Source organism: Callorhinchus milii, unplaced genomic scaffold (genome assembly GCF_018977255.1).
Source record: "Callorhinchus milii isolate IMCB2004 unplaced genomic scaffold, IMCB_Cmil_1.0 Scaffold10, whole genome shotgun sequence".
Classification (NCBI taxonomy): Eukaryota; Metazoa; Chordata; class Chondrichthyes; order Chimaeriformes; family Callorhinchidae; genus Callorhinchus; species Callorhinchus milii.
The window spans coordinates 15,940,792-15,963,528 of NW_024704751.1; the positions used below are offsets into that span (position 1 = coordinate 15,940,792).

A 22,737-nucleotide genomic window follows, 5' to 3' on the forward strand; every position below is an offset into this window, starting at 1 on the left:
CTCGCTGCTCGTTTGGTGTGTGGGGATTATTTGCAACCACAAACTTGGCTCATTGTTGGCGGTACTCTTGCTCTCCCAACCTCCCCAGTGATCTTTGCTGTGCATCAGTCAACAGAGTGAGAGACAGGAGAGGGTTTAGCCACTGAGAGCAATTTTTGGATTTGGGATTGGATGAGAGCTAATCCCTCCTGACCTCCATATGGCTTTCTAGCTGAGATTGTGTGTGTGTGTGTGCGTGCGCGCCTGCTTACAAGAGGATGTGTGTGTGGTGGGGCTCGTGTGGAGAGAAATACCCAGAGCAGATTTGATGGGTATGACTGTCTCTATACCGGATCACTTTTGTCCATAAAACACACAGTCACTACACTCTATAGTAAAATCCTGTGTAGCGCTTTGACGTGATGAGGCATGGGATCGAACGTCGGAATCGCTCTTGCTATGTTATGATTAACCATAACCTTCTGTGATTCACGGCTGGTTTATGGAGGATTGCTCCCGCTGCAAACGAATTAATGATCCGCATTAATTTTCTTTTATATCTAATTCTGCGATATTATGATTGGTGTTGTGGAACACCGGGGGATTGGGTCTGTGTGTGTGAACAGCAGCCAATTGTCAGGAGACACTGTGATCGCAGATGAATGGAGAGCGACATCAGCGGCTGACCCCAGAGTGTTTTGATCTGACGCGGTCCAACCCCCAGTTGAACCCTCAACCGTCAGCCAGATGCTTTTATCCGGGATCTGGGCAGGATTAAGGCAGCGTCTTTATGTCCTGGGGACTGATTGTAGTTTTAAAGCTACCGGGGGTGGGGGGGAGGGAAGTTACTGCGTATAACAGTCCCAGTGAATTAAGAAGCCAGGAAGACAAATGAGTTGAATTGAGGAATCGTTGTGATGTGAGCATCTCTGGACTCTGATCAGGAAGAGCTGGGAGGATCCCCCCTCCTTCCCAACTCCCGCCCCTGACTCCCCCTCGCCCCCCCCTCACGCAGGCAGAAGCTGTGCCTGGTAATAGCTTTTCAGAAGGAAACGCCAGCGGATGTTCTGAAGTGTTAATCTCACCCTGGGTCTGGGATCAAATGCATCCCAGAACTCCACAACCTTTTACAGTGCAGACTACACTGCAAGGTCCCTAGTGAGCAGCCAAACTATGTCGCAAGGTTGTTTTTTGTTGGGAAACCCTTTATAGATGTTGCTTATCCAATAATAATAATCCTTACATTTGATACAGAGCCTTATATCATTACCTAAAGATAATAATCCTCACAATTTGATCCATTGCATCAGAACGTCTCCAAGCGCTTTACAGGGGAATAGCAGTCAAGTGTAGTAACTGTGTAAGGGTCCAATAGCATAAAGATGTTTAGAGGTTGGCAGAGAGGTATGCTCCACCTGCCTGACAGTTCTGTGTCAGTCAACCCTGCACTCGCTCACCAGCCATGTGATGGTTTGCACCTTGACCTGACTAACACTGAGCCAGCCTGGCGCTTCCTGCTCAATTATTGACTTAGCTAATTATTTAACATTGATTATAACCACGTGGAATTTCTCTCGCTGTGACCTGACTTCACGTCTGTGTGTGTGTGTGTGTGCACAAGACGACAGGCGCATTAGCCTACAAAAATACACAGTCACTACGCTTGGCAGCAGTTACCCGGCAAGCACGTTGAGACTCTATGTGCGCTGTGTCAGATGCGAAGGCTGTTGATCATTATTGAGTTCCTCATTATGGCGTGACTCTCTTATTTGGCACCCAATGTTTGCTGCACACGTTTCTAACACAGAGCAGCACAGAGTCCAGTTGTTAAACCTCTTCGTTACATGGAATGAGAGAAATTTACAGCACAGAAGAAGGTCATTTGGCCCATCGTGTCTGTGCTTCTCTTGTAAGAACAATCCTTTTAGCCCCATTTACCTGTTCTCTTTCCCCCTCCCTTCTCCCCCCTCCTTTCCCCTGTAGTTACAGTCAAATCTGTTTTCCACAACAACTCATGGGACTGGACCAAAGCGGCCCATAAAGATATAAGGATATATATATAAGGATGGCCTCAGAGTAAAGGTTTGCTGGCATGTGTGGAATTTCTAAGTGTTTATAGAAAAATACAGGCCATATACAAACCCATAAATAACTAGTTTTAATAAAGTGATAAATCAGTTATAAAATACAAATCATTAGTGTTTCCGCGAGTCCATGTGAGGACTCCTGCTAGACTCCTAGTACATGCTAGCGCTATGCTGAGCAGCTCACTGTACCAGATCTGGCCCGGGGTGGTTGTTGACAGTAGGTCTGGTTGTTGAATAGAGGTGGTCGCTTTGACAAGTTTGACCGTAGCTCCTTTTCAGGTGTTCATCTTGTTCCGTTTTTTTGAAAGCTAATATGGTTTCTGCCTGAAAAAAATGCTCCCGATAGGGCATTCTGCAACTTGTAATATGCATTTGGATGCGTTTGCAGAGCATCGCATTGCAGCTGTAGCAGCAGCAGACCGTATAAGCGAGGGATTAGAGTAATGAGTGTCGAGACTGTGCAGATCACAGTTGACGTTGCATCTAATGCTTTCTGTCAGCTCCTCTGTGAACTGTGTTGGCTGCACTCCACAAAGCACAATCGAAACTTTAAACCGACCCTCAAGTCTCTTCTATTCTGCCACCTACACCGTTGGCACTTGACTGGGGTCAAAATTATGATGATAATAATAATAGTCCTTGCATTTGATAGCTATTACGGATTCTCCTTCAACCAGCGTTCTGTTTCACAGCTTGTGTGCTTAATAAAAATTGTTTCAAATCCTTTGGCTGCAAATGCCGTCACGTGAGATGAGACCCGAAAGCAGGTTGTTTTTTCGCTAACCGGCAAGGGAGAGAGACTCTTATCTCCACTGGTTGTTTAATCACATTTAAAATCATTACCAAAAAAAAGTACGAGGGAGAGAGAGGGAGAGGTTCGAATTTCTTTTAACACACACACAGCAGGTTGTAAAGCTGGGGAGCCACCAACCAGACCGCTCACTGGTTGAAGCAGAATCTGTAATGGCTTTTCAAAGGGAAGTAGATAAATATTTTAAAAGGAAAAATATAAAAGGGTGTATGTGTGTGCGCGCACAGAGAGGGGTGTGGGGGTACAAAATAATAATAATAATGATCCTTGCATTTGATATAGTGCCTTATCACGTCTTATCAGGACTGTTTGTAGGACACTGCTGTGCGCAATTGGCTGCCACATTTCGCCCACACACAAAAAAATACAATCAATTCACTTTACAATCTATTCTGCGAAGCTCTTTGAGACGTCTAGAAGACGTGAAAAGCACTATATCAAATGCAAGGATTATTATTATTATTATTATGTCTCCGAGACGTCTCAAAGCACTTCGCAGAATGTACTGTGAAGTGATTTGACTATATTTTGTAGGCAAAATAAAGGCAGGGGAGTGTACAGTGTGCAGAACGCAAGCACACATGATGGGTTAAATGGCTTCCCTCTGTGCCTTGAAATTGTGTGATCCCACAAACAGCTGGAGAGATTCTCATTTTACATGAACCTCGAACTCCCTTTCGTGCCGACATGCAGGGAAAGTTGCCCTTCACGCGCTTTTGCACATAATTACACAACGGAAGTGGCTGGCCTTGTGCTTGCGTGGGCGTTTTATTACACACCTGCCCTTTAGCCTCCTTGTTAGATGAACCTACGTAAGCTAAGAGCTTTTCATAAGGGCACTAGAGAAATGTTTGAAAATAGAAAAGTACAGGAGGATTTACAGAAACAACAGAGCTTGGGAGCCTGTAACAAGCCGCTTAAATATGCGATCATAAAGGTGAGAGGAAATTGTACAATATTCATTGAATGAATCAAGTTTGAGGTGGCTGAGGACAGAATCCCGGAGAATTGATATTATGGCATTTATTAAAGGATTTGGATAAAGGATGTGCGGAAATCCTATATTAAAAGAAATGAGAGAAGAGCAGATGAATGGGATTAGAGAAGAGAGCTACTGAATGGCCTCTTTCTGTGATTCTATGCCTTAACAATATTGCTTTGAACGGGTGGCTTGTTTACGTTTGATATAATAATAATAATAATAATAATAATCCTTGCATTTGATATAGGGCTTTTCACGTCGGGAGGACGTCCCAAAGCGCTTCACAGAACACACTGTAAAGTGAATTGACTGTATATTTGTGGGCGAACGCGGCAGCCAATTGCGCACAGCAATGTCCCACAAACAGTCATGGATTGAAAATTACCAATTTATTATTGTTTTTGGCTTTGGAGGGATTATTATTAGGCTCTGTGTGGAGTAAGGAAACTTGCCCAAGGTTTCGCCCTGTCTGGAATTGAACAGGTTACATTGTCTCTCGCTTGCAAAGCGAGTGCTCTAACCACTGAGCTACAGGACTCCACTGATATTCCTTTAAGATCAGGTCAATTTCCCTTGGAGTTAAAAAGTCTGAACTTTGAATGAAGTTCATCTCTTCGGAGAATGCCTGGAACGGTCTTGATTGACTCCCACGCTTTCTTAGCTAAGTATTAATCCAGAATGGTACAATCCCAACCAACTGAGCCCTGCGTAATCCGGCACCAACTGAACTCGTTAAAGAAACTGCTCAACTCTCCAATGAGGAGAAGGTTGGGTGGGGGACCTTGAGAGGTTGAGATCAGATGGGTTGAAAGACCTTAGAAACCTGGACAGTGCTAAGGCACCACATGCTGTTCGGACCCGGTACTGCAGTCAGTAAGCGTTTACAAGTACTGGGAAGCACACATTGTGCCAAATGGTGTCTCAGGGCAAGCGTCCAGCAATTCACACATCCATCTCTTTCTGTCCAAGAACAAGTGCCGGTTCTTTAAAGGATGTTTCTTTTCCCCCACCCAACCCACGCTCACACACTTTCTCTCTCCAAGAGTTTAAAAGTAGTTCAGCTAATGGAGGAGCAGGCGGCCATTTATCTCAGCAAAAGCCTCCCCGTCGCTGTCATTAAAACCCAGAGTGATTTGTTGAAGCAGCTCTTCTACGTGGAAAGCTGAGCTTATCTCCTAGAGAGCAGAGAGATTGGATTTCATAGCTGTCCACCTGCACCTCCAGGGAGATACTGAGCATCATGTTCGGAATGCTTTCCTTTCTGCTGCCCTTGCCAAGGAAAGAACATGGATTTTTATTGTCCCTCATCAGTTCCAAACATCTCCAACTGCTTTAGAGTTATCATCATCCAGGGCGCAGGCTGCATTTATAGACAGGCGTTCGAGCCAGCAAAGTCCTCAACCAGCTCCTTTGACCAATGGTCGATTCCTGCATTACCCCAACTTCTAGTGACCTTTGTGAGTGTAAGTCGCTGTGAGTTTGGAAATGTAGAGAGAGGGAGGAAGCTTTTCACAAGAGTTTTGAAGGCAGGAAGGGAGCAGGCATTTAGTGGCTGAACACTCAATGACAACAACATATTACAGAGAGAACGTCCCAAGGTGCTGGAAGGCTAAGGGTTTGTACCCGAGCTTGGGGTTAGAATCAAAAGGAGTGGAGAGTAAGGGGGGTGGGAGGGTGGTCGAAGGCATGGACAAAGAGGAGGGTCTTGAGACGACTCGAAGGAGATGAGGCAGAGGGATTTGAGGATGGAGGGTGGAGCAGAAAAGCTGAAGCCCCAACCACCAACGGTGGGGTGGGCAGGACGGGGAAAATTGAGCAGGCTGAATGAAGGAAGCAGACAGATTGGTATGGTGTAAAGAGCTCACCGAGGTAATGAGGGCTTTAAAAGTGAAGACCGCTAATGGTGGGATGGAGGAAGTGAGGACCAAGGAGCAGACCAGATTAGCACAAGCCAGTGGGGGGGGTGGAGGGGGGAGGAGGAGGAATGTTGCTGGAATGTTGTGGTTTTAGACTTATCCCGGTTTCCGCATCCAATAAATGTTTCACTGAGCTGATAGGGAGGCAGTGCAGTGTTGAGGCAGACCCTTCGCTCTTGGTCTCGTGCCAGGCAGAATCCTGACAGCTGAACAGCTGCACACAGTCACTGTGTCCAAGCAGCACTCACTGCCCGGCTTCTCGTTACCTGGGTTTATCCGGTCGGTTTCCTTGTTTTTAGTATCAGTCGGAAGCCGGGCCGGTATTTGGGGCTGGCGAGGGCACAGATTAAGGCATGTGTCCAGGAATATCCTTTCTAATTATCTCCTGGAGATAATTTCAGTCACTTCTTGCCTTTAGCTGAATGGAGGTAAGTGAGGCTTTAGCTGTTAAACTTCTGATGTTTTTCATTTAGGAACCGCGAGCAAAGGATATTGCGATTGATGTGTTTTTCTGTGAGTGTAAAACTAACTTTAATTCCCAATGGGCTTTGTTATCTGTGTCCAGCGCAGCTCCCTAACTGTCTTCCTCTCTGCACGTATCTCTGACTCTCAGCCTGTCTTGGTCTTACGCAGTCTCACCTCTGGATTAGAAGGTTGTTGGGTTCAAGCCCTCACACCAGGGGTCTGAGCTCGCAATCTAGGCTGAGTGGAACGCTACCAAGTCGGAGATGCTGTCCAGTCCTTCGGGTGAGATTAACCAGGGTCCGTGCCCTATTTAGACATTAATGATCCTGCGACACAATTGTAAACGAGAAATAACCCGATGCTAGATCTGAACTTTAGAGCGTGGGTGAAGAGCTCCCGAAGGCAGTGATGCAGAGGGACACTGAGGAATGAGGGAGCTCAATGCTGAGCATCTCATCCGCTGGTGTCAGTGTCTGCAGGCACCTGCCCTTGACCAGTGACCCAATAAGCGCTGGTTTATCAATCGCAGCAGTTCCTGTGACTTGGAGTCAAACGACCGTCCAGTAGGAACATGTCCAAAACCAGCCCCAGGCTGGAGGTTTGGGCCAAACCAGGAAAAAGTGCCGAGAGCATTGCCCACGCCAGCGGTCTGATTACACCCGGCTGGTAAACATGGCCTTCTCTCTGCCAAACAAACACCCACACACTTCCCTCCTAGAGTGATGTCATCCCCAGTCTCGCTTTCACTGCCTGACGTGTTGTAGCCGCATTTGATGATGTACTTAATAATGTTCCTCTGCACCCAATGTAGTCTGCCAACCACCTGCCCTCTCCACCCACCCTCAGCTCCGCTTTCTCCCCTTGGTTTCCGAGCTCACAACCACTCCAGAAACCCCTTCCCAAAGTCCTTCTGCCTCTCGTCCTCAAAAACTCTCCAGCTGGTTAGCCTCAGGGCTGCGGGCCTGACAGTTGCACAAGTTGCCATTCGCCTAAAAGGCACAGTCACTACGCAGTTACCTGATAGCAATTCTCAGCGAATTATCCTGAGATATTTTGCCATTAGAGCTGTTTATCCAGCAGAATTATCATTATTATTTATTATTATTATTATCATTTAATATTGACGAGAGATTCCTGACTGCAGGAGGCCGGGGGTCAGGTTAGCTCTTGCCTTCTTATTTATACTAAGCCAAATGTTGCTGTCGGGAGCTTCCTGTTTTTGTGCTCGCTGAGAGTTTCGTAACTGTGTCCTCATAGCTCCTAGCAGTTGCAGACGGAGCCCATGAAACAGAGGAAGTGAAGCAGCCTGTTTGTTCCGAGATGTTGGTGTGGAGGGGGAAGCGAGAAATAACACATTGGGGTGGGGGGGGGGGGGGGCGGTGTCACTCGTGGTGCACAGTAATGGCGACTGGTGTGTCTGACAGGGTAATTGTTCGTCCCTAGTTACTGATTATTAATAGTATCTGTAACCTTCAAACTTCTTCACAGGGAATCACGGTCGAGTGTAGTGACTGTGGATTTACAGGGTGCTGCTGATTTGCGCACAGCAATGTCCCGCGCGCGCACAGCCATGAAGTGAGCGACCGACTGATTTTATCTGGAGGATTTATCCAGAGGCCAGGACGCCAGGAGAGGGAATTCTCCCTTCTCTCTTCGCATCGCGCGATCTATACACTGAGCGGGGAACAGCCAGAAAGCACGGGTCCGCGGTTTAACGTCTCATCCGAAGGCCTGGTGCCTCGGACAATTGGGAATGTTTTGCCCCACACCCCACCCCGGGGCGCTGCGATGGAGGGTCAGCCTGGAACGTGAGTCTAGTTGATAATGATACGCTTTATTGGAATCAATTCCATCTCAACCTCACTGCAGGAAATGTGCTGCTATTTACATCCACCAACTCAGCTATGGCAGGTTACAAAGCCACTTCCTGTTATCTCAACCCTTGGAGCTGATTGACATGGGTTTTGGGGGTGGGGGGGAAGGGAGGAGAAAGGGAGAGATATGGGCAGCCGTACGCTATCCCTGACAGATGGGAGAAACTTCCTGTAAACCTACACGACTGATCCTCCACAAATACCATGGTTTATTTCCTAAAGTTAACAGGAAGTAACTGCTTACTGACATGTGGTTCTCCTCCTCTCTGCCCCCATCTCCCCCCCCCCCCCCCGCCCCGCGCCGGCCACTTGTAAACACAGTTAACACTGAGAGCTTTGTCAATTAGTCAGAGTGCTTTTTGGACTTCTACAATTAGAGAAATAGCTCTATTTCTTACAATTAAATATTTCTTCACATGGGGGAGGGGGGCACTGGCCATGAGCATGTAGAACCTGACTATAGAGGGCAGCATCGATTAAGACATTTAAAGGAAGTGAATTTAAGGGAAGTAAGAGAGAGGCATTAAGCCCTACAAAAGAAGTGTCAAGGAAATGGGACTAAAAGATCTGACGAGATCCAATAAACCTGTCACACTACTCGTACAGCCGAGGAAGTGAATCCTTCGCAACTGAGCTTTACCTGAGCGTTCTGCGTCACTATCTAGTTCCTTCTCTATTTTCAGATTATCGTCATCATTGCCTTTTTCCAATAAGTCGATTTAGTTTCCGTTTGCCTTGTGATTCCAGTTGATATGAATTTCCTTCCACTATTTACCCTCCCTCCCCCGCCCCGATGATCTTGCCTTAAGGTGCAATGAGTTGGCTTCTCAGATTCCCCTTTTCTCCTCTCACCCCAATCAATATCTCAATTATCATAGGATGGAACTACCAGGATGGTAGAGGCGAACTAGATGGACCTTGGTGTTCTTTTGTCTAGAGTTTTACCCCACCACCCCCCAACCGCTCTTTGTGGGATGGACCTGGTGCCTTTCTCTCTCCACCACATACCATTAACGAACCTCGATCTGCAGAGCACCCACCTGAGGTGCTGTGTGTGGCCTTGGAAGGTGCTGCACCCTTTTTCGCCAAAGGGCACCATGATGGAGATGATTGATGGTGAATGCACACTGTGACTGGAGCCTGTGGCTCAGAGCATCTTCCTAGTGGGTGTAGCTTCCTTGCTGTTGAGCTGTTCAGCTCTGACATCCACATGACGGTGCATAGCCTCCTTTCGTGAGGGGCGGGCTCTTGCGTTTCTATTGCATTTGCCGTGACAACAGTTTGTGATTGATCTTGTCTTTGGAGGCAGAGTGCCAGGGGCGCGGAGGAGTGTGTGTGTGAAATAGCTGCAAATGTTTCGAACCAAAATAAGTGTCTGTTCTGGCAAAACCAGGAGCCTGTTTCAGTTCAAATCTGTAACCTGTATTTCCGTCAGATTTTCTGCCACTAGAGGTCATTGGTCAGCTGTGGAGGAAAATTGGCAGCATCTCAATCTACTCCACGGATCCAAACGCATTTAACATTGTTAATTGCCAGACCTGAACCCCGGAGCGGCAGCAGAATTTGTTTGGAGATGGAGAGAGGGAGTGGGGGGCTGGGTTGATAAGCTTCTCTGAAAAGCCAACGCAACTTGAATTTTTTTTTGCCACGTGTGGCTTTAAATTAATGTGGACCTCCTTTCGCCCACAAATATACAGTTAATTCACTTTGCAGTGTATTCTGTGAAGCACTTTGAGATGTCTAGAAGACGTGAAAAGCGCTATATCAAATACAAGGATTATTATCATTATTATTTGCCACCTTTCCTCTTATTCTCCCCCGTAACTAAATTTGCTGGTGACCAGCAGAAACTGTAGGACTGAAGACACCATGTTTTAAAGATTATTCCCAGCGATTTGAGACAGAGTCACGGAAGGGTGAACTTGAGAGATTGAGTGGTGTGGGTGTGGGTCAGCACTTCAGCAGTGACTCAAATTTGAGGAACTAAGGCTGAGAATCTACCATCAGAGACGTCACATGGTGATGAGTGGCCACTTCTGTGGTTTTTACCAGAATGTTACTGGAGGAGGAAAGACGTTGAAGAGATAGCAAAATGTCTTATTCCGTTCTGATGTGGCGGGGGTTCTGACAAGCCTGTGCCTGCTCGCTGCTGAAACGCTATGTTTAAGATATTGTTTAGGAGCAAGACCAGGTTACAAGAGGCAAGTCTTTACTGCCTGCGGTTTGGACTGGGGCGTGGGGGGCCTGGGTGTAGAGACTTTAACCTGCTGTGTAGTTTTATCTGGTTAACCAGTCATGCTTATGGGGATCGCCGAGTCCTGTGGATTACACTTGAGTTTCTTTCTGCAGCTTTTTTTTTCTCTCTCTCTGTTTGAGCAAGAGTGATGTGTCAAGCTTTAATGACTGAGCTATTTCAGCTGGAGTCTCTCTCTCTTTTTCACACACACAGAGACATCTAGTTCTAGGTCTTAGTTTTGTCTCCTGTTGAATGCAGGTCCTGGATCCAGGTGATAATAATGGGGAATATACTGGGTGATCCAGTGGTTAGAGGCCATGAAACCCTTTAACCCAGCAGCTGAACATTTTTCGCCAAATTTATGGTTTCGGTTGTGAATTAAAGGGATCGTGAATTAAATGGGAGGGGCAATATGCTATTAGGTGTGGGGGGGCTTGATGTTGTTTTGGGGGTGTGGGAGGGAGTGTGGGTATTGTTGGTGGGGCAGCGAACGGCTGATGTAGGGAAACTCTGAAGACTGGATGCAGTTTCTTTAACTGAAGAAGAAATGCTCGCTGGTGGGAGAGCATTGAGCTAAGTTTAGACTCTGCGACTCTGTGAATTACATCTACTTTATTTTGTGACTCTTAATCCAGGTGAAATCAGAAATCACAGGGATAGAGAAGGAGTTTGCCTCTTTAATGTGTAAGGTAAGACCCCAATGTTTGCCACACTCTCTATCCTATCTCTGAGCCCTGCATTGGGACAGAGAGAAGCTGTCGATTTCAGCAGGAAAAAGAATTTACACACTCTGTTGGCTGGTTCCAGCTCGCTTTTCAGCTCCCCTATGATTGTTACCTCTTCATCACCTTCCTCTCCGACTCTGACTCTTCGCTTACACTCCTCTCTTGGAATCTCTTGCAAAACGATGTGGCCAGGTCGCTTCTGTCTCAGTTCCTAGTTGTGATCACCTACCATCCAGTTACTGACTCTCTCTCTCTCCCCCGCGGAAATAATCTGTAACCACTGAAGACCCATCTGCAAGCGCTCTAGGGTTCTAGGGCAGGCCACTCACATGGGCTCACATGCCCCACACGCAGCTGGACAGCTGAGCACAACGATAGCAGGGCTGCTGCAACTGAGGCCTGGCCAAGGCTTGGGTTTCACCTCGTCTCTCAATGGATAGGATTCCAGGTCACTCGATAACCGTTTTCCCACTGGGAAAAACATCTTGAAACTTGTGCTGCTACTTCTTTTGTAAGTGCTCTCCCGTCCACGCGTACGCACGCGCGCGCACACGCATGCTCCCAACCCGCCAAGCGTGACGGTGACTGTGCCAGCAATGCCCACCGGGAGCTGCTTTTCTGACGTGGTTTATTTTTGCAAATTGCAGCATTTTGCTCTAGAAAGAGCGACTCAGCCAAAATGGCTTGCAAGCTCGTGCCTTGTACAAGGTGACTCACAGCTAAAAAGCGCTGGTGATATTGATTCCTGGCTGTGCTGCGAATTGAAACAATAAATATAGACAATTCAACCCGTTTCCCCCAACCCCTCCCACCACCGCCACCACCGCCCCTGCACAAGAGCTTTGATACATCTCTCATTATCACCCTCTTTGATGCAGCACTTAAGTTCTCCAGGATTCGCTGTCTTCTCTGTCGGACATGTTTGAGCATTTCCGAGACCTTTTGTGCTGAGACACAAAACAGCTGATCTCCCGCAGCAACTTGTGATTCTGAAGTCTGCTTCTTGACACACGCTTAAAAATAATCACCACCACCCCCCACCCCCTTCTCTTGTGCATTCAGTGACCCATGTACGATTACTATGCTGTGTCACTGCCTCCAGAGTTGCTTGTGGGCTGGGACTTAGGTTAACATCTCATCTGAAGGACGAAGCACTGCAATGCAGAGGCGCAGACCAGGCGAGCACAAGTCTAGCGGCAGAAAGCAGTGTGTGTTACTATTTTGTGAACTCTAACCCTGTTTCAGGAGACAAACTGAGTGTCTGTGGTCTACTCTGTCGTCTTGTCAGGCCTCTTGGCCAAGAAGCCATTACCTCTTTACCTCCAAATTACCCCAAATTCCACCTAGTCTCAGCATATCGCGCAGTTCTGTCCACAAACTTCAAGATGGCCCAGAATTGTGGAGAACTCTTAAATCCAGCCTTCATTTGAAAGCCTGTTTTAGCGCACATCTTCAAACGAAAAAAGTTTCGATTAAGTTGTAATTTCAGAATTTTCCCCCAAAAATACCGTGCAATGTTTTGGAGCAAGGCTAAGACGAAGTAGCTTTGCTGGAGCTGTGCAAAGGTGAGGAGTACAGATTTGGTGTGTGTCTCTAGGGTAGCTCTGTGCTATATTGGGGGGGAGGGGGAGGGGGTTTCAGTTAATGCCTCGCTCCTCATTGCCGAACCAGGTGCTGTACTGTTGCACAGCGGAGACGTCAGTGGGCTCCTGCTCGCTCTTGGCCAATCGCTTCTCTCGACTCTGTGAACAGCTGATGTTATCTATGCGTGCTGTTTCTGCACAGGAAACCTAACTTTCCTGTGCGCTGTTTGAGCGATCGCTCGAACTATCCTTTTCTGCTTCTGCTGCGAGCCTGTAGCCCTTGAATGCCGTGCGGGCGGTGCATGTGGCTGCTTCCAGCCGCCCGTCCCCGCTGCTCTAAATGGAATTGTGATGGACAACGGGTCGAGAAAGTTTGCTCTGCTCAAGATTTTCTCCTTTCACCGTCGCAAGAAATACCCGGTTGTTGACTGTGACCCATGTCCGGAGAGCTGTGAACAGGTACTAGATTGCACACAGCCCTGCTGGTCAGGTTTCCAGGGCAGAGGATTTGTTGTGCATGACCCGATTGATCAATTGATTGTTTGATCAATTGATTGATTGCGTTGTGATAGTTTCTTCGAGTGGTGGCTTGACACAGCAATTGCGGCAGGGTCAACATGCAATACATGTTGTGCTCGGAGATTCAGCTGTTCTTGCGGCAGTGTGATGGTGTGACGAGTTGTGTGTTGTGGGTATGTCCTGTCATGTAACATTCATGCAGGTCAAGGCAATGTGAAGAGAGAGTGCAGCTTCAGGGATGTGGTGGGCAAGAAAGGGATGGACATCAGGAGGTGTGTTTTTAAGAAAATGGCAGACATCAGGAAGTATTTCTTTACATTAAGACCCTCACTTTTGACCACCCCCTTGGGATATCCTTCTGACGTGAAAGGCGCTGTATAAATGTAATTTTTTGTTGTTGTGATAACTCAACACATTACCACTGCTGGAATCTCGAGCAGTGTGCACCTGTCTGCTGTTGAACTCGCTGCAGCCTTTGCTGCCTGCAGGTTGGTGATGTTTGGCTGTGGTTACTGTCACACCCATGAGCACAACACAACACATATACACCCAAGCCACACTCTTTAATACACTTTCCTTTGCCAACTGCAGAAACTCCCCACCCCGTCCTCTTCTCCTGCCCCCGACACACCCCAACCATGCAAAACAGGTCGGTGCATCACCAATCTCACCAATGTTTACACTTCGAACGGAATAACTAACACAGCAAGTGAGCCATCACCGCCTCCTGTACAAACTGTTGTTTACCCACTGGGCAGAACATGTTAAGCTGTATGAACCCCCTCACTAAGTCCATTTGATATCAGTCTTGTCTCTCTTTCCCCCTGGCTGATTCAAACGGACATTTAAAGAACCCTCAACTTCCCTGCTACCGTTTCAATGAATCCTGAAGATTTTCTCCCACTTTTCCTGGTTTATATTCACTGCTAATTCACTCCCACCCCTATCCCCACCCCCACTCACCCTCCCCAAACAAACTTAACACAACAACATCTTGCATTTATATAGCGTCCTTCACACAGGGCAGCATCTCGGAGCGCTTGATATTGTTAATAATAACAATAATCCTTACTCAAATTGCTTCACAGGATATACTGGGTAGTGACTGTGTATTTTGTGAGCGACACGCGGCAGCCAGTTTACGTGCAGCAATGCCCCATAAACAGCCATGGAGTGAGTGACCAATTTTATTTGGGGATTGTTGCCCATGACACCAGGAGAAATTCCCTTTTCTTTTCAAGTAGTGCCTTGGGATCTTTAACCTCCACCTGAACATGTAGACGACCTCAATTTAATGTCTCGCCCAAAGTACACCACCTACGACAATACAACACAAACACAGCTCAGCATTGGAGTGTCAGCTTCAGACTGACTACCTGATTCCAAGTCCCGACGCGGGACTTGAACCCACAACCTTCTGACTCGAGAGGAGAACGTGTTTCCACTGAGCCAGTTAATACGTCAAAGAGTCTGTTCCTGCGCTTAGCGTTCATTGGATCTGTAAAGTACAGTAGAAACTAGCACCTGGTTCTACAGCAGAACTAGTGCTTAAAGTAACTTTTGCCTTTCCCTGTGAGCTGCTTTCGGAAATGCTTGTGATTTTTGACACTTATGAGGGAGGGAGACGAGGAGGGGGGAGAGCCTGGGCGGTGGCTGGGCGGTGTTGCCAAAACCCAGAAGTGTGAAATTACTGGATCATTGAGGTGGTAGAGAGAGATGGCGAGTGTTGCAATTTCAGACTAACTGTGAATTTCTCACTACCCGTCACTGGGGCTTTGCAACCGCAGCTCGGAGCCTCACTGTGGAAACCTGTTTTGCTCTTAAAGAAAAAAATTCTAATAATTATTGCAACAGTAATAGACGTTGCCATTGATATCGCGTGAAGATATCACATCGTCGAGACGTCTCAAAGCACTTCTCGGAATATACTGTGAAGTGGATTGACTGTGTATTCTTGTAGGCGAAACTTGGCAGCCAGTTGCGCACAGCAGTGTCCCACAAACAGTCGTGGATGGAGTTATGTCTAACTCGTCGCTCCTGATAACTCATTGTTTAACCCTTTTTTTCTTGGAGCGATGAGTTATCAGGAGTTTACCGTTTGTATAGTCAACGCAAAAAGGGGAGCAGAGACATGAGGAGACTCTGAACACAGAGAGAGGGAGGGGAGAGGAGGCATTCTCTGCCACATACTATTGTCAAAGACTAGTTCATAATTTTTAAAGAGAAACATGCAAGTTCCTGAGAAAGAGGAATGGAAAAGAGGGTGTGGGGACAGGCCGCAGTGTGATATGATGAGGAAGTATATTGCCATTCGAGCTACTTAAAGAGCAACCGCATACAGGAGATTGGAGGGGGACGGGGAAAGAACAGAGCATTAGAATTCAGTTTAGGATAGACACTACAGAGTGAACACCCGCACGGATACTGTGGGCCGAATGGCCTCTTGCTTTGCTGTAGATTTCTGTAGTTCTACACAGAGAAAACGCCCAGACTAGCTTGCTGGACCGACAACTCACGTCTGTGGGTGACGTTCTGTAGTAAGTGTTGGCTTCTCACTCCTGGCCCCCCGGCAGAGTACAGTCCTGAGCTGGCAGCCAGCCCTGAATTAGTTTTGCATTAATCCCGTCTTGCTTTTCTTTGTAGGATGAAGGGAACGTGAAAGAGATTAACATCACGCACCATGTGAAGGAAGGTTCCGAGAAGGCTGACCCATCCCACTTCGAGCTGCTGAAGGTTCTGGGCCAGGGGTCCTTTGGCAAGGTCAGTTTGTCACGGGACACCAGCTCGCGGGAGAGGGTGGGTTGTTGAGTGGGAGAAGGGGCCATTTCACCTCACGGCTGACGTGGGACCTTGCTGTGCTCAACATGACTGCTACTCGTAGTGTATTGGTTAGCACACTCGCCTTGCAAGAGAGAGAGAGGACCCAGGTTCGATTCCCGGGCAGGGCAAAACCTTAGACAAGTTTCCTCACCTCACACTCCTCTGTTCACCCAGCAGTAAGTAGGAACCAAGTTGTTGATAGCATTTGATATAGCGTCTTATCACGTCGTTGAGAAAGTGCTTCACAAAATATATAGTTACAATATATTCTGTGAAGCACGTTCTCAACGACGTGATAAGACGCTATATCAAATGCAAGGATTATTATAATTTAACGAAGAGTGAAGAATCCCACACAAGGCTAGAGGACTCTTCTTTATCCCCCCACACCCCCACACTCCAGACCCTCAAGGAACCTTTGCAAACCTGGTTAAATCTGTGGTTTATCCATATTTCTGGAGATTTGACCGTTCATGGTTTCTGCAGGTGTTTCTGGTGAGGAAGGTCAAGCCGCCGGACTCTGGCCAGCTCTACGCCATGAAGGTCTTGAAGAAAGCGACACTGAAAGGTAAGGCTGGCGTGACGTGCTTAGTAATGGATGATACGTGGCAGGAGGCTGTGGACACCAGTCTTCACTCTGTTTCCACTTTTTTTTCAGTGCGGGATCGTGTACGAACTAAAATGGAGCGGGACATTCTGGTGGACGTGAATCATCCGTTCATAGTGAAGTTACATTATGGTGAGGAGGCAGGCTCAGGGTCTGTGGGGTGGCGCCTTGGGGGCAGTGGTGGGGGGGTGTGAGGAGTTGGGAGAGGGGTGGGGCAAGTGGGCAGGTGAGGGGGCGGCAACATTCATTACAATCATGCAACACAAATCTACCATCACACACAGCCGCTCTCACTTTGGGAGGATGTCCCTAAAGCACTTAATAATCATGGCTGAGAGCTCATCCGGGGGTGGAGCTGAGGGGATGTGGGAGAGTGTGGAAAAAGATGGAGGTCTTCAGATGGAAGTTGAACGTGGGGAGGGAGGAAAGGTGACTTGAGTCGGGTAGACTTGAGAATCGAGCCCTAGAGCTGGGGCAGAATTGCTCTAGAGAAACCGATTATAACAGGAGCCACGTGGGTAGAATCTCACAGCGGCTAGGGCCGGCCGGCCAATGGAGATCTCTGTGACTGTCTTACGCCCGTGTCTTTGCTCTTCCAGCGTTTCAGACCGAAGGAAAGCTCTACCTCATTCTGGACTTCCTCCGAGGAGGTGATCTGTTTACTCGCCTCTCTAAAGAGGTACGTTCCTGGGAATCACTCGCTCAGTTCTGGCTGTGTTGTCATCAGCAGTTCTGGACCATCCGTCGCTGTGGTCTATCACAACATTTTGTGTGGGACCCCCCCACCCCCTCCCAGTGCTGATTGTAACAGCTCAGGCTGTACGCAACACCTCCCGGGCATAGTGGCATGAACGGTATTCCTCCATCTCTCTCTCTCTCTCCCCCTCTCGCTGCAGGTGATGTTCACTGAAGAAGATGTGAAGATTTACCTGGCGGAGCTGGCTCTGGCACTGGATCACCTGCACAGCTTCGGCATCATCTACCGCGACCTCAAGCCCGAGAAGTAAGTGCTGACGGGGAGAGACACGCCAACTGAAAACTCTCACCGTTAGATCTCAGTGCAACCGTGCGACAGAGAACACGAACATGTCACATTACACCGCCCTGCATAGCGTCACATCACACAGCATCACAGCACCGTGTGATGTTACACAGCACCACACAGCGTCGCACAGCACCGCGTGATGTTACACAGCGCCACGCAGCGTCACACAGCACCGTGTGATGTTACACAGCGCCACACAGCGTCACACAGCACCGTGTGATGTTACACAGCACCACACAGCGTCGCACAACGTACCACTGCGTCTCCATCACATCACTTAAACCAAGTTTGCTGCTCACGGATGTTTAACCGGATTTTCTCTCTTGTTGACCTTTGGCAGTATTTTGCTGGATGAAGAGGGACACATTAAGCTAACAGGTGAGCACCAACGGGGACAGTTCGGAGTGGGGGTTGGGGTTGGTGGTTAGCGTGAGGCCAGGGCAGGGAATGGGGGGTGGTGGCGGGCGGGGCATGGGGGCAGGGGCTGGGAGTGGGGTTGATGGGGTGGGTTATGGCTGGTGGTATTTAGCTGTGGGTCTGACCATTACAGACTTCGGGCTGAGCAAGGAGGCGATCGACCACGAGAAGAAAGCCTACTCGTTCTGTGGCACAGTGGAGTACATGGCTCCGGAGGTGGTGAACCGTCGCGGGCACACGCACAGCGCAGACTGGTGGTCCTTTGGGGTCCTGATGGTAAGTGTTTAATGTTTGTTTCTCGCCTCTTCCCGACTCTGTCTGTGCTCTGACCGACTGACTCCCTGTCTGTCCTCCCACTCCTCCGCAGTTTGAAATGCTCACCGGCTCGCTGCCGTTCCAGGGGAAGGATCGAAAGGAGACGATGACACTGATTCTGAAGTGAGATGCCATCGCGGGTTGGGTGCTGCCTGTGTGATTGACGGGGATTAGCCAGGGGAGGGGATGGAGTCAGGGGGTGGGGAGATAATCCTGAGATTCCAAACTCATTCTGGCTTTAAGACCAGAAGTTAAAAGTTTGAAATTCAAAAAAAAAAGTAAAAGTTTACGATTGTGCAGAAGTTTGCAAATCTCTTAAATTCACGTGTTGATTTCAAGTTGATTTTCCCCAGTTCTTTGAGATGTCTCGACAACGTAATAAGCGTTATATCAAATGCAAGGTTTATTATTGTCAATGAATTAATTAAAAATAAAGCACTGTTTAAAATTCAGCACATTTATAAACTTCTGAGACGACAGTCATGAACCTGAGACATTGAAGCCAGGATTGGGTTCACGTGTGTCAGTCGTTTCACCCCTCAGTCAGTCTGCCCTGTCCTGGTTGTTTGTTTTGACGCGATGATGAATGCTGTGAGGTGTTTACCCTCCCTGTGTTCTCCCTCTCTGTAGGGCTAAGCTGGGGATGCCTCAGTTCTTGAGTTCCGAAGCACAAAGCTTGCTGCGAGCACTTTTCAAGAGGAACGCCGCAAACCGATTAGGTAAATATCGGAAATATCAGCCTCGTGCTCAGATCAGGTTTTCTCCCCTCTCTCTGGGGGTGGGGCCTTGGGGGGGATTGGGGGTCGGAGACTTATTGCCAGTCTCTGGCCTCAGCCTCTGGACAGAAACTTGCATTTATACAGCGCCCTTCTGCAAGGCAGTGTCTCGGAACACTTAACATTGCGCAAAGCCGAGCTAGGAGGAGAGAGGAGGTGACCATAGGCACGGTCGAAGAGGAGGGTCTTCAGGCATGATGTAAAAGAGGGAAGGGAGGTGGCAAAGCAGAGGGATTGAGGGAGAGAGTTCCAAAGCTTTGGGGAGTAGTGACTGGAAGCACAGCGACCGATGGTAGAGCTGAGGGCATGAGGGTAAAGCAGGAGGCTGGAGCCAGCTGAGCAGAGGCAGCGGGTAGTGGAGCGGGGAGAGAGAGTGCCAGGGTGTGAAGGGATTTGTTGACAAGTGACTACATGATTAATCACCGTATAAAGACTTTGCAGTTGGTAATAACTCGGGATTCTGAATGCTGTCTCGTCTCCCGGCTTGTGTTACCCTGAGTCTGTTGCCCAACAGGAGCTGGTACGGATGGTGCAGAGGAGCTCAAGAGACATCTTTTCTTCGCAACTATTGACTGGAACGTAAGTCCCAAAACCATCCAAGCAGCTTGTACCTATACTGGCACTGTTTTGCTCTGTGTTGGACGTAGATAAGATCAGTTCAGTGAGGAGCATTCAAAAAAAGGGTAGATTCAGCTCAGCTGTGATCAGAGGATGTCAGGTGGGTGGGGAGGGGGAAATCAGGACTGGAACTAAACACATCTGTATTTTACAGAAACTGTATCGAAGAGAAATGAAGCCTCCATTCAGACCAGCAGTAGCCAGGCCAGACGACACCTTCTATTTTGATCCAGAGTTTACAGAGCGAACGCCAAAAGGTTTATATCATTTGTGTGTCTGACTGTCTAGCTCTGTGTCTCTCTGTCTGTGTGTCTATCTGTTTTCGTATGTATCTGTCAGTCAGTCTCTGGTGTGTCTGTGTCTGGGTGGGTATGTTGGGGGAGGAGAGGGGGGAGGACTGGAAGTGCTATTTGTGGTGAAGGATGTTGATGCACATTAGCTTCTGTGTTTGCCATTGTAATCACCTAATTTCTTTGTATGAAGCGCTTAAGAGATATCCTACCTCGATAGACTATATCCTTGTCTGCAGATTTGCCAGCATCTCAGTGACCTCTATCCTCTAGTGATTTCTCTTCCCCACTCCCCCTCCCGCCTCCCCCAGCTCAGGTGCAAATTTTAGACTGTCCAGCTCCTTGGGGCATCCTCCTGGCATGAGAAGGATTGTGTATAAATGTGAATCTGTATTGTAATCTATGGCTCTTGTCATTAAACAATCGCCAGACTCTCCGGGTGTCCCTCCCAGTGCCAGTGCTCACCAGCTGTTCCGTGGCTTCAGCTTTATCGACTCTGGACTCGAGAAAGAGGAAGGAAAGTCGGACGTTCCCATCCATCCGCTCTTGCATCCTGTAGTGAAGGTGAGAATCGGTCGCCCTACTCTACGTGGGGGAGGTCAGAGCCTGCCCTGTGTGAAGGGGGCAGAGAACGAGAGTGAAACTGTGTGACGTCTCTTCCAGCAAATGCACGGCAGCAACATGACCCTAACTGATGGTTACGAGATGAAGGAGGATATCGGAGTGGGCTCCTACTCTGTCTGCAAGCGATGCATCCGCAAGGGGACAAACTCGGAGTACGCAGTCAAGGTAAGGTTTCCAAAGTAAAGGATTCGTCCCAAAATCCATAAGTATAGATTGATCCACCCTCAAAATGTCTCAGTATTTCACAAAGGTCTCAGGTTTTTGCAGGGTGGGAAGGGGGGGAAGACCTGTGGCATGGAGTTTCTCTCTTTACCAAGCAGTAAGTAGGAACCCGGCTGTTAGTCGATTGCCGGTTCACTTTCTGGTGGTAATAATCCCTCCAAGACGATAGTTTGAGGGACAGTGCTGTGTGCAACTTCGTCCACAGTCCACTTTACAATATATTCTGTGAAGTGCTTTGAGACGGCCCAATGACAAGATAAGGTGCTGTATCAAATGCAAGGATTATTATTATTATAATATTATAATTAAATCTCACGTTGTCTCTTTGTCTTTTCTCTCCAGATAATCGACAAGAGCAAGAGAGATCCCACGGAGGAGATTGAGATCCTGCTGCGGTACGGCCAGCACCCCAACATCATCACGCTGAAAGACGTGAGTGTGTCTCTCGCCTCGTGCAGACAGGTCCACCATGGGGAGGGGTGCTCCTTGCCGCGCTCTCTAGAAAGGGCCACAAGTTCAGGAGCTGACATCCTCTCCACTTGACACTGAGATTCCGAAGCTAGTTGTGTCTGAATCGTAATTAAACTCTCTCCCCCACTGCTAAAATCTGGCCATGTCTGTGTCTGCTTATCCCCTCCATCCCACCATCAGTCGCCAAGCTTTAGCCCGCTCTCTGCAACTCCCTCCCGTATCTCCACCGTCTTGCCCTCGCACTCTCACTCTCTGCTTTCAAAACTCCTCCTTAAAGACCTCTGTGATTGTGCTTTGGGCCACGTTCTCCTCCCCACCCTCGATATCTAGCTCAGTGATCCACACGGTCTCGTTGAAACACTGCAAGGACATCCTTCCGACATGAAAGGCACTATATAAATGTGATTTGTTGTTGTTGCAAATCATTATCCTGTGTAAACGCACTGTGTAAGTGTGAGCTGCGCTATCGTGGTAAGTGTGAGCCGTGGCAGTTATTCTGCCCCTCTATCTCCTCCCCAGGTCTACGATGATAATAAGAGTGTGTATCTAGTGACTGAACTGATGCGAGGGGGGGAGCTCCTGGACAGAATATTACACCAGAAAGGTTTCTCCGAGCGGGAGGCCAGCACCCTGCTTCACACCATCGCCAAGACCGTGGAATATCTGCACTCTCAGGGGGTGAGTGAGCGCTTCACTCTTTCCCTGTCACATGGCTTCATGTCCTGTACATGTTGCATTTTGCTCAGAGTCTGACATTAAATGCAAGTTGTTGTTGTTATCGATATAAAAATATATGGAAAATGTGTGAGCATGTGTATCTAGTGTGTGTGTGTATATACATATATATATGTGTGTGTGTGTGTGTGTGTACATAATGTGTGTGTATATTTATAGTGTGTGTATATATATGTGTGTGTGCATCTGTGTATATATTTATAGTGTGAGCGTGTGTGTATATATATATAAATGTGTGTGCATGTTTGCGTATATAACGTGTGTGTGTGTATATCTATATATGTGTGTGTGCCTAGTATGTATTTATATTTGATATAATTACACATTTTCAAGCACAGCAATAAAGATGGCTTTGCCCTCCCTCAGGTGGTGCACCGGGACCTGAAACCCAGCAACATCCTGTACGTAGACGAGTCCGGGAATCCGGAGTCCATCCGGATCTGTGACTTTGGATTTGCCAAACAGCTTCGCGCCGAGAACGGGCTCCTCATGACGCCGTGCTACACGGCCAACTTTGTGGCCCCGGAGGTGAGCGCCTTCCGTGAGTGAGAGAGAGACACCCACAGAGGCTGCAGGCGTTTGTGTGTGGGAAGAACTTTGAAACGTCTTGATGCTTCAGT

At 48.1% G+C, this 22,737-nt stretch overlaps 1 protein-coding gene across 5 annotated transcripts in view; it reads left to right on the forward strand.

Moving 5' to 3' along the window:
• Positions 1 to 22,737, forward strand: part of LOC103179538 (ribosomal protein S6 kinase alpha-1) — a 43,265-nt gene that overhangs the window by 15,146 nt on the left and 5,382 nt on the right. Inside the window, exons 1-18 of one of the 5 annotated variants that reach the window (XM_007894884.2) lie at positions 6,095 to 6,203; positions 10,986 to 11,039; positions 15,821 to 15,937; positions 16,484 to 16,565; positions 16,656 to 16,736; positions 17,204 to 17,283; positions 17,501 to 17,607; positions 17,990 to 18,027; positions 18,200 to 18,342; positions 18,434 to 18,504; positions 19,012 to 19,100; positions 19,672 to 19,736; positions 19,930 to 20,032; positions 20,496 to 20,629; positions 20,729 to 20,854; positions 21,254 to 21,343; positions 21,902 to 22,060; positions 22,484 to 22,645. In XM_007894884.2, the coding sequence (XP_007893075.1) occupies positions 6,198 to 6,203; positions 10,986 to 11,039; positions 15,821 to 15,937; positions 16,484 to 16,565; positions 16,656 to 16,736; positions 17,204 to 17,283; positions 17,501 to 17,607; positions 17,990 to 18,027; positions 18,200 to 18,342; positions 18,434 to 18,504; positions 19,012 to 19,100; positions 19,672 to 19,736; positions 19,930 to 20,032; positions 20,496 to 20,629; positions 20,729 to 20,854; positions 21,254 to 21,343; positions 21,902 to 22,060; positions 22,484 to 22,645 (1,707 nt within the window). In that variant the 5' untranslated portion in view covers positions 6,095 to 6,197. Of the gene's footprint in view, positions 1 to 6,094; positions 6,204 to 10,032; positions 10,316 to 10,985; positions 11,040 to 12,869; positions 13,118 to 15,820; positions 15,938 to 16,483; positions 16,566 to 16,655; positions 16,737 to 17,203; positions 17,284 to 17,500; positions 17,608 to 17,989; positions 18,028 to 18,199; positions 18,343 to 18,433; positions 18,505 to 19,011; positions 19,101 to 19,671; positions 19,737 to 19,929; positions 20,033 to 20,495; positions 20,630 to 20,728; positions 20,855 to 21,253; positions 21,344 to 21,901; positions 22,061 to 22,483; positions 22,646 to 22,737 lie in introns of those variants that run through there. The other 4 variants (XM_007894882.2, XM_007894879.2, XM_007894881.2 and 1 more) reach the window with 4 other exon arrangements.